This window comes from Onychomys torridus, chromosome 18 (assembly GCF_903995425.1).
Source record: "Onychomys torridus chromosome 18, mOncTor1.1, whole genome shotgun sequence".
Classification (NCBI taxonomy): domain Eukaryota; kingdom Metazoa; phylum Chordata; class Mammalia; order Rodentia; family Cricetidae; genus Onychomys; species Onychomys torridus.
Window position 1 is genome coordinate 32,466,023 of NC_050460.1, and position 11,588 is coordinate 32,477,610.

The window sequence follows — 11,588 nt, forward strand, 5'->3', positions numbered from 1 at the left end:
CCTATATGGAACTATCTCCCTAGGGCCTCACTGTGAACTTACAGTTTTTTAGATTTTTAAAATTTTATTTTACACATATGAGTGATTTGCACATATGCACCACACGTGCATGCCTAGCACCCTTAGAGGCACCATGTACCTCAGAATTGGAGTTATGGATGGCTGTGAGCCATAATTGGGGTCCTGAGAACCAAACCCCAGTCCTCTGCAAGAGCAACACGTGCTCTTAACCGCTGAACCACCTCTCCAGCCCCAGTCACTGTGAACTTTTAAATACTCATGGCACCCAGTGGGTAGAACTACACCATCAGGTTTCCCCCACCTTTCTCCACCCTGTGTTTGGAAAGTTAATTAATGCACCACATACTGAGGAGCTCCTAAGGGGATCACAGGGTGGGAGGAGGCTCAGGAGTCTGACCAGTTACCAAGTCACTGAAGTAAGAGTGCTGGACATCTCCTGTGCCCGCTGTCCCCTCCTCCCTGAGGCTCACAAGCCAGATGCACGTGAAAGCAACTCACTCCAGCTCATCTTCGGAGTCATAGCCCACTGGCCCCGACTCGATGGGAATGACCTCGCTCTTGACCTGACTTTGCTTCCAGGTGCTGTTTCCCGTGGATGAGGGCGGTTCCTTTCTCTTCTTCTTCCCAAACAACTTCTTAAATGTTTTAAATTTGGATTTTTTCTTTCCTATACAGATGAGAAAAAAAGATCAGCAGGAATGTGCATCAGGGTGCAGGCGTGTGATGGGCACAGGTAACAAGAAATCAAGGACTCAGCATACGGCAGAGAGAAGCACATGACCTATAAGGTCTGTGCCCCCCAAACAAATATTGGTTTCTATCTTTTAAAACATTAAAATTGCATGTGTATAGATGTTTTGCCTGGGTGTGTGTCTGGCCATACATGCATGCACTGGAGTTACAGGTGGTTGTGAGCTGCCACCATAGGGGCACTGGGATTTGAATGGGGGTCCTTTGGAAGAGTGGTCAGTGCTCTGAATCTCCGGTCCCCTTGTTTTCCATCTTTTTGTTTGTTTTGTTTTGTTTTTGTTTTTGTTTTTTGAGACAGGTTTTCTCTGTGTAGCTTTGCGCCTTTTTCCTGGAACTTACTTGGTAGCCCAGGCTGGCCTCGAACTCACAGAGATCTGCCTGGCTCTGCCTCCCGAGTGCTGGGATTACAGGCATGTCCACCACTGCCCGGCATTGTTTTCCATCTTTAGGATATCAGTATATGAACCAACAATGCTGGAGCATGATCAATAAATCAAAACCCAAGCGACCTTCCTCTAACTGGATACCATGTTCTTTAAGTCTCTGGAATATGTATACTATTTCATACATAATGTACACATAACATGCCAGATGTGGCAAAGGCGTATGATAACCTAAGTTATTTTCTTAAAAAAAATATACACGTTATTTTTTAAGGATGTATTTTATTTTTAAAATTGTGTGTTGGGGTGGGTGAGAAAAAGGAGCAAACCATGGCTATGCCGACAGTGGAGAGGTTGTGCCCAGGCCGAGCTCCTCAGATACCACTTCATTCTTTCCCACCCGCTCTATCAGACCCAGGAGCCCATGACGTCACCAGGGCAACCAGCCACGTTCACCGCTTCCCTTCTGAGTATTTGTCAGGAGGAAACAGTCAGAGAGCACAGGCATGCTGTGGGACCCGGCAGAAGTTTGCTGAAACCATCTAAGACCGTTACATACGTCTTGGGAGCAATTTAAAATATAAGGGAGGGTATTCCTAATTGTCTTTGTGTTCAAGTCCCCTTGGAAGTTCACCTTGCCTTCACCTGAGATTCTGCCAGCAAGATTGGAGCAAACGTCTCTCTCCTTGGGGACAACGTTCTATGTCAGGTATTTTTCTTTTCTTTTCTTTTCTTTTCTTTTCTTTTCTTTTCTTTTCTTTTCTTTTCTTTTCTTTTTTCTTTTCTTTTCTTCCTTCCTCTCTCTCCCTCCCTCCTTCTCTCTCTCCCTCCCTCCCTCCCTCCCTCCTTTCCTTCCTTCCTTTCTTTCATCTCCAGTGGAAACTTCCTTTTACATCTCAAAATGTTTATCTTGCACGCAGGTGGTTCTCCATCAGAGGTTACATTAAAAGACTCCCAGGAGGTCTTTGCATTTGATAGGGACACCATCTGGCCTTCCAATAGTCAACAAATTATTAGGTGTCCCCGGAGACCTGAACAAATAAACGGCCTCCCTGTCTTGACAACCCAGGTGTGCTTAGGACATGAACCGTGGGGGTAGGAGGTGGCGACAAAGAGCAGAATGCAACGGCTGTGCCCTTTTGTGCCAACTGTAACTCCAGCTTCAGGTGACTGGCGCCCTCTTCTGGCTTCTGCAGGCACTGCATGTATATAGACACCTAAATCCGTTTAATCACAAGGACCTAAAGAGTTCACGAGCCATCTCGTTTGTTTTTATTTCTTCCTTTCCTAAGATTAGTGACCCAACTGCTTAAACAGTTACAGGACTTATCCACTTTCCTATTTTTTCAGTATGTTCTGTTGTTTCACATTATCTAGGATTTCTATATATTTTAAAATTCAAATTTACTGGCAAAAAGGCATTCTTATGGGCTGGGTGTTGACAGGATCTGTAATAGTGCCTCATTTTTCAAGTCCAGGGTTAATTATCTGTACCTCCTCCTTCTTCCTAGGTCAACTATACTGATGACTTGTGAAAAGTCTCTCTAGCATGCTGGGTAAGAGTTCTACCACTGAGCAACACCCCCCAGGCCCAGGCTTGCTATTTTATTTTTTAAAGGTTCTTTTGATGAAAGCCTACAAGTTTTTAAACCTTCCCTGCTTTGCCAATAAATACATTTCATTTTAGTTCTCTCTAGATCTGTTAAGTTCTACACATTATAGAAGTTTGTGTTTTCATCAATATTTGGTTAGAAGTATTTTCTGATTTCCACGATCGTACCTTTTCAGATCTGCGAGTTACACAGAAAGGCAGGTCTTCATTTCCAAGCACTTGGCAACCTTCTCTCTCTTTGTTATTAACTTCACTGTAGTGAGATCACGCACTCTGAATTTTGCTCCACTCCAATCTGTTGAGACGTACTTACAGCTCACCATATTGACAGTTTCCATACACTTCCCCTAATGCTCAGAGAGCAATGCACTTTCCTCTCTGTTTTAAAGGTGACAATTTGGACACTCCCATTTTCATTTTGTGTTTATATTTTAATCTCTCTACTAATTTTTAAAATAAATTCATCCTAACAATATCAGAGAGAGAGGGAGAGGGAGGGAGGGAGGGAGGGAGGGAGGGGGAGGGAGGGAGGGGAGGGGGGAGGGAGGGGGAGGGAGGGAGGGGGAGGGGGGAGGGAGGGGGGGGGAGGAGGGAGGGGGAGGGAGGGAGGTTTTGTTTACTTTTCTTTAGCTGTCAGTTTCTACTTCACAACTTTTAAGGGTCTATCAGGGGCAAACTTAGGTCTCTGACAGCACCACCTCTGTTTCTCCCTCAGTCCCGACGCACACCCTTCTCGGGTTTGGCCTTGCAGGCTGGTAGTTCTTTTTTCTTTTTTCCTTTTTCCTTCCTCCCTCCCTCCCTTCCTTCCTCCTCCCTCCCTCCCTCCCTCCCTCCCTCCCTCCCTCCCTCCCTCCCTCCCCCCTCCCTCCTCCCTCCTCCCTCCCTCCCTCCCTCCTTCCCCCTCCCTCCTCCCTCCCTTCCTTCCTTCCTTTATTTTTTTGAGACAGGGTTTCTCTGTGTAGCCCTGGCTGTCCTGGATCTCGCTCTGTAGCCCAGGCTGGCCTCGAACTCACAGAGATCCGCCTGGCTCTGCCTCCTGAGTGCTGGGATTAAAGGCGTGTGCCACCACCACCAGCCAGTTGTTACTTTTTTCTAACGAGTCACAGTTCCATGGGCTCCACTGTATCGTTAGAAATCAGCCATCACTTTTCCTTTCCCTCCTGTGAAGAAACCCCCACTTCCTTAGACTTAGGATTTCTAATTTGAGCTTTGGCTTTTTACATCTTTCCCTTTGTATTTTTACTGCCCTTTAATTATCCCTCCTAGGAGTCACTGGGCTTCTTTTATTTATTTGATTAATTTATTTTTATTTGGATGTATGTGTTTATACAAATGCAGTGCCTTCAGCGGCCAGAAGAGGGTGCCAGATGGCCCGAAGCTGGCGTTTCAGGTGGCCTTGTTGGGAACTGAACTTGGGTCCTCTGCAAGAGTAAGCAAGTGCTCTCAAGGGCTAAACCATCTCTCCAAGCCCTCACTGGACATCTTAAATCTGTGGACCAGGCTATTTCTTTTTTAAACAATCCTAGAAACTTCCTGGGCATCCTCTCCTCTCTGAGCCTGTGTGAATGCAAGCTGCAGGCTATCGCTTAGCTCTGCCTTTGTCTTCTTTGCTTCCCATCTTTCCATCATTCCACTCTGCATTCGATTCGATTCCCTGTGATCTTGACCCAGTGTAAACGGCTCTTGATCTGAACACTCAAGTTTTACTAATTATATTCACTTTTTAAAACCTGCAGTTATTTTAAATTACGGTTAAAAAAAAAAAAAACACTCTTGCATCTGTAGAGAAGCACAATTACTTTCTCAATCCAGATGCAGAACATCAGTCTGCACCATCTCCTCATGCTTCCCACCCTTGACATGCAGCCAGCCATTCATGGCTCTGCTCTTAGAGTTCCAGGTCAAGTCACAGTGTGTAGATCGGGTCACAGTCTTTCCGATAGAAACTCATTTACATTGTTACTAGACACCAGCAGTTTGCCCTTATTGCCCAGTAGTATTCCATTATCTAGATAAACTGATTGGTCGACTGGGCAAATGAGTTTTGGCAATCATGAAGAAAGTCACTTTCAGTTCTGGTGTGAACCTAAGTTTTCATGGTTAATACTTCCGTGTAGGGGTGTGTGTTTAACTTTATAAGAAATTGCCAAAATGTCTTTCTTTTTTAAAAAATTTATGAGTTCGAGGCCAGCCTGGTCTACCAAGTGAAGAGTTCCAGGAAAGGCGCAAAGCTACACAGAGAAACCCTGTCTCGAAACCACCCCCCCAAAAATTATTTATTTGTTTGGTTGGTTTTTTGTTTGTTTGTTTTTTTGAGACAGGTTTTCTCAGTGTAACAGCCCTGGCTGTCCTGGAACTCGCTCTGTAGATCAAGATGGCCTTGAACTCACAAAGATCTGCCTGCCTCTGCCTTGCTCAAAAGAGTACTGGGATTAAAGGCATATGCCACCACTGCCTGGCCCGCCAAAATGTCCTTCAAAGTGGCTCTATCATTTTGTATTCCACAGGGAAAAGCATCATGACCAGTACTTGTCAGGGTATTTTTTTAAGTTTTAATATAGTTTAAAGCTACAGTTTTAATTTGTATCACCTAATGAATACAGATGCTGCCATCTGTCCATGTTCCTAGGTAAAACATCATTATAAGTCCCTGTCCAATTTAAAATTATGCTTGTTTTGTTAAATTATTATTATTTATTATTGTGATTTTACTTCACATAGTTTCAAATGTATGCCGTAAGGATTTTTTTTTAACCAGTGTGATTTATAGTTTTCCCAATCTGTGACTTATATTTATGTTTTCTTAATAGTGTTTTTGCAGAGAAAACGTTTTAAATTTTGATGAGGTTCCATTCATAAAATTATCTTTACAAATGAAGGTGTTGAATCTAAGAATTCTGGCCTAACTGTGGGTAAGAAATGTTTTCTCTTAGTCTCCTTATGAAGGATTAGGGTCTAAGTGTAAATCTGTAGTACACTTTGAGCTGTTTCGGATCATCTGTGAGGCGCAGACCGATGACGCTTTTTGCTTCCTTTCTCTCTCTGTCTCCTTCCGGCTCTCCCTTCTCTTTCTTCTGTTATTAATTTTATTTTATTTTATGAATGTTTTGCCTGCATGTGTGTAAGTGCACCACGTGCAGGCATCAGATCTCCTAGAATTGGAGTTACAGGTGGTTGAGTCACCATGTGGCTGCTGGGGATTGAACTCAGGTCCTCTGCAAGAACAAGTGTTCGTAACCGCTGAGCCATCTCTTTCTAGTTTGTTCCAGTCCCTCTTCTCTGGTTTGTTGTTTGTTTGTTTGTTTGTTTGGACAGGGTCTTACAGCGTCCCACGCTGGCCTTGAACTTCCTATGTAGCTGAGGATGACCTTCCATGCCTCAAGATCCAGTTTCTACCTCTCAGTGCACTTCTCTAGGTAGGACAGTTGGGCAGTCTTTTGAGAAAACAGTTTGCTTCTGCACAGGACCTGGGTCATGTCTGATCTAGAAGCACTACCGCTGACCCAAGTTCAAGGGTCGAGGTTCTCTGGGTCATCCAACTGAAGTTACAAATTTACCGGAGGGTTGACTTACCCGTGGTTCACACCCACTCCACCTTTGCAGCTCACCAAAGCAAAGGCCTTCTATTAGACAGTCTCCTCAGATCCTGTATCTCGCCTTCGACCCGCCCCTCAGATCTTACCCCACAAGAAAATGAGATTCTAAATTTTAAGGTAAAAAACTAAAGGAAAATGTGCTCACGTATCTTTCTGAGTTACCATTTTCCTTTCCACTTATATTCTCATCTAGAATTTTCAAAACTGAAGATGGAAAAGTTGCTCTGATTATAGCAAGTCCATTATTATTTGAAACAAAAATACAATATCTAGATTCTCTCATTTTCTAAGATTGATTCCTTATGGTGACCTATGTAGACCAAACTGGCATCTACTGAAGCTCTTTGGGGGGAAACGAAATACTTACTATAATATTTTCTTATTTTAAAAAGCAGTAATTCAGTGTTCCACGATATGATACAGTTTGAATGACCATTTCCCCCACTGAGGGTTAATTTTACAGTACCCTCACCTCGTATTTGGATTTACTTGGCACCTACTGAAATACGCGAAGAAAAGTGGTCCTAATGTAAACTGAACAATCCATCTTCACATAGGAAACAGAGTGTTCGCTGGGATGAGTGTCTAAAAGGCAGCAGCTGGCCATTGGGTTTAATATCACTGGAAGTTATTTTTCCTGACCTAAGTCAAAGAAAATCACTCCTGGGATTCTGAATTTAAACAAGAGAGGTTGGAGACCCTTGCTAACAATATGAGGTGAGTAAAATGGCTGACAATCCAGGAGAATGTACACCAAGGGAGATCAGAGTCTTTTAATACTGATTTCACAACTATATCAAGACAGAAATAGCAATCCCATGACTAGATCGGAATGTGTTGGGAAGTGATGATTCACAGGCCTGGAAGTTGGCTCAGCAGAAGCTAAGATAAAGGCCGTGTTCAAGTCGTAAGAGAAGGGTCAAAGGCTCTTTAGATGTAATTATTTTCTCTGGAGGACCAACTCATCCTGGGTTTCACAAAGCCTCCCCAGCTTACCTTTGGAAAGTGTTGGATGATAAATGAATCCATTCAGCCTTGGCCTTTATATGTAACTCTGCCTAGCCTTGAACTCATGATCCCCCTGCCCCTGACATCAAACTGCAGGTGCTCTTGGGTTAGCCCCTGCTCCTCTGCTTTCAAGTCAAATACAGGGCCATGTTTACCTCCAGGAAAAGGAAGGGGACATCAAAGCCCCAACTCTTGGGCAGCGCAGCAAGAGATCAGTGCTGCTAAATGGCTTTCAATGGTAAAGGAGTGAGTGTGGGACTGGGGATGTCTGAGCACACTGGGGGCTGAGCATGCCTCTCCACACAGCAAGCCACAAAAGCCCAGCTCCAACCAAACAAACAGAGAAGGGGAAGTCAAGGCCTTACCTGTACTGTCCTCCCCGAGACCTTCAGCAGCTTCCCGAAGCTTGATGTCCATCACCCTTGTGGAAATCATGTCCAGCTCACTAAAACCAGACAGAAACCCCTGTTAGAGGAACACGCTGAGCAGAGTGACCAGCGAGTGCTGTAGTGGTGGGACTGTTTCTGCCGGTCACCTCACCTGCATATGACTCTGCAAAGTCAGAGACAGGGCAGAGAGGTGGACAGTGCAGGCCATGTCCACAGCCACGTGGGTAGCAACCCCAGAAGCGTCTTTCTAAGGACCGATGTCAGCCATTTCACAGAAAACGTAACACAATGGCAGGTCAGAGACTTTCAAAGTTCCCTTCAAATTGTAAGAAACTGCTTGCTTGTTTTTCCTTGAGCAAGTTTGAAAAATGTGGAGAATAAAAAAATCACCCACGATCCCACCAACCAAGTATAATCATAATGAATGTTTTAGTCTCTTTCTAACCCACCTCTACACAGGTATTTGTTATCCATGCACACGCATTAAGAAACTTGACTTCTGATTTTTGTAGCACACTATTTGATTAAAATTCTTCCTAAGTATTATCTGAATGGCTACACAATATTTTATTATTATTTACACTGAGTCTTCTGGCTTTGAACTTGGGGAAAATTCCAAGCAAATACGGAAGTACAGTGAACTCCACATAAAATTATCCTTTTTCATTGTACCCCACACCCATACTCACTCCCTAGATCATTTCCAGGTAAATCACCCCAGTTACCATTACCATTTCATCCAATGGGTTTACCTTCTTCCTAAATAAAAGTATCTGATTTACTCATCCATAATCCTACTACAGAAATCGGTACTGCTTGTATTTCTGCCTCCCATACCCAACCCGGGACGGCAGGCTCACTCTATCCGGAAAGCTATCTTTTACTGGGAGTGACTATGGATCTTCATACTGAAAAAGAGAGGTTCAAAGGTTTGATTAACCAATTCATAGTTTGTCTCTTACACAGGGTAAAATGATGGGAGGAATAGAATGAACATATTTAACAGAAGGAAAGAAGCATACATACTATTCTGTGCTGGAGTTGGCACTGATGTCTAACATAAATGTTAGAGTGCCTGTCCTCCCTCCAGACTGGTTTCTTTTAATATTTTCATCACCACCACCACCATCATCATCACCATCATCATCATCACCACCACCATCATCATCACCACCACCATCATCATCATCATCATCATCATCATCACCACCATCATCATCATCATCATCATCACCATCACCACCACCATCATCATCATCACCACCATCATCATCATCATCATCATCACCACCACCATCATCATCACCATCATCATCACCACCACCATCATCATCACCATCATCATCACCACCATCATCATCATCATCATCATCACCATCATCATCATCACCATCATCATCATCATCATCACCATCATCATCATCATCATCACCATCATCATCATCATCATCACCATCATCATCATCATCATCATCATCACCATCATCATCATCACCATCATCATCATCATCATCATCATCACCATCATCATCATCATCATCATCACCACCACCATCATCATCACCACCACCATCATCATCATCACCACCACCATCATCATCACCACCACCATCATCATCACCACCATCATCATCATCACCATCATCATCATCATCATCATCATCACCACCATCGCCTGAGACAGGCTCTCACTTCAGAACTTGGAGATCTGCCTACCTCTTCCTCCCTGTCTTAGGTAGGGTTTCTATTGCTGGGATAAAACACCATGGCCAAAAGCAGAAGACAGGGTTGATTTCAGTTTACCGTTCTCCAACACAATCCATCACCGAGGGAAGTCAGGACAGAAACTCAAACAGGCCAGGGACCTGATGCAGAGGCCATGGAGGGGTGCTGCTTACTGGCTTGCTCAGCTTGCTTTCTTATAGAACCCAGGACCACTCGCCCAGAGAGGGCACATACCACAACTGAGTTGAACCCTCCCACACCAATCATCAAACAAGAAAATGCCACAGGCTTGCCCACAGACCAATCTGGTAAGCATTTTTCTCAATTGAGGTTCCCTCTTCCAAAATGACTCTAGTCTGTGTCAAGTTTACATAAAGCTAGCCACTATATTCCTGGTTACTGAAATTAAAGGCATGTGCCCACACCTTTCATTTTTTAAAATTGTGTGTGTGTGAAAGAGACAGAGAAAGAAGAGAAAGGGGGAAGGAGGGAGGGAGGGAGGGAGGGAGGGAGGGAGGGAGAGAGAGAGAGAGAGAGAGAGAGAGAGAGAGAGAGAGAGGGATTGAGATAGTTCAGGTGCCTATAGAAGCCAGAAGAGAGTATTGGATCCTCTGGAGTGGAGTTACAGGTGGTGTGAGTCATCTGCTGCGGGTGCTGGGAACAGAACTTGAGTCTTTGGCAAGAGCAGTATGTGCTCTTAGTTAATTATGTCATTCTAGTTCTCTGGCTGATTTCTTAAAGGCTGAAGAAAAAAAACTTTTTTAAAACTTACTTCTCAATCTTCATGTATTTTGGCTTCATGGAAACATCTGCTGTGAACATCAGTTCTATCAAAAACCTACTGATGGGACATCACGCTCCTGCTCTCATTCAAAGAGTGGGGGTGAGGTGGAAACAGCGCTTGCTCACATCGTGGGCCACCTCTCCACTCCTTGCTATCACTCTCTGTGTTCACAAAGTCACAGAGGACGAAGTTGAGGAGGTGAATGGTTGTACACACCTTCCCCCATCCAAAGGCCTCCAAGGTGTCGGCCCTGTCAGCCCTCTCTGCTGTCGGCATGGCCTGTTGATCAGTGATATTACTGGAAGCAGAGGAGCTGCCAGGGGACTTGGGGGTGAGGGGCTGCCGGAGGAAGGACCCAAAGGCAGAGGGGAGAGTGAACCTGGTGAGGGTGGGTGGAGTCACCGACTGTGAATTAACCCAGGTAATCACCTGCCTGGGCTGTGGCTGGCTGGGGTAGAACGGTGGAAGAACAGGGGCTTTCCATCCCTCGAACTTGACATTAATCACGACTGCCAATTACAAACCAAGAGCCACATCTCATCACTCATCTCATGCAATCCTGAAGAGCTCTGCTTTGCCAGCCAGGAGGGGAATGCACATCCCCTTAGCTGGTTTAGTAGCTTGTCTGAAGTATCAAGGCAGAGTTCCTTCTGAATGCTCACCCTGACTGTGCACTCAGTGTGCTCCTGAGCCACTGGGATACAGGGACAGATGAGACCTACATGGTCCCTGCCTCTTTCAGGTGTTGCCCTAGTGAAGGGGAGGAGGCACCGGGATGGCTCCATCTGTGCACCCTGAGATGTCCTGGATGGGATCCAGGTAAGCCAGGGAGTTTAAAGAGTAGAATTTCCCATTGAGATAGCTCTGCCCACCAAGCAACCCCTGCCTTGGATCAGGCCAGCATTCCAGGGCCAAGGCTGACAGGGACTCTCAAACCAAGGGAAGGAGTTTAAGGTCGATGGGATATGTCTCCTAACCAAGAAGGTGTAATTCTACAGAAACTGTGATGTCCCCTCTGACAGATAAAAAGTGTCAATGACAGGAATTACTGAGGATATATATGGCTGTGTGAGAGAGTGTGCAGGGGTAGGTGTGTAGAGGGCACCCTGATTTTGTCCTATAATCCTGGAACAGCCCAAAGGCTCAGACCTGCTTCTCCCAAATTGAATGATGTGTCTGTAACAAAGCTGCATAGGGCAGAGGGTTCTGGAGCAGGTAGAGGCAATGGGAAAGAAGAAGGGACCTAGCCTCACTTGTGTGGCTCCTTCTACCCCCCTAAAGATTAACACAGGGTACCAGGAGAAAATTGCAAGCACCAAG

The 11,588-nt window shown here is 44.9% G+C and overlaps 1 protein-coding gene across 4 annotated transcripts in view; it reads right to left on the bottom strand.

Annotated features, from left to right (window-relative positions):
* Cracdl (CRACD like) overlaps positions 1-11,588 on the bottom strand; it is a 119,500-nt gene that overhangs the window by 35,318 nt on the left and 72,594 nt on the right. For all 4 annotated transcript variants that reach the window (XM_036168160.1, XM_036168157.1, XM_036168159.1 and 1 more), the window contains exons 2-3: positions 7,736-7,815; positions 520-688 (exon numbers count right to left, since the gene is read on the bottom strand). In XM_036168160.1, coding sequence (XP_036024053.1) covers positions 520-688; positions 7,736-7,805 — 239 coding nt within the window. In that variant the 5' untranslated portion in view covers positions 7,806-7,815. The remainder of the gene's footprint in view (positions 1-519; positions 689-7,735; positions 7,816-11,588) is intronic.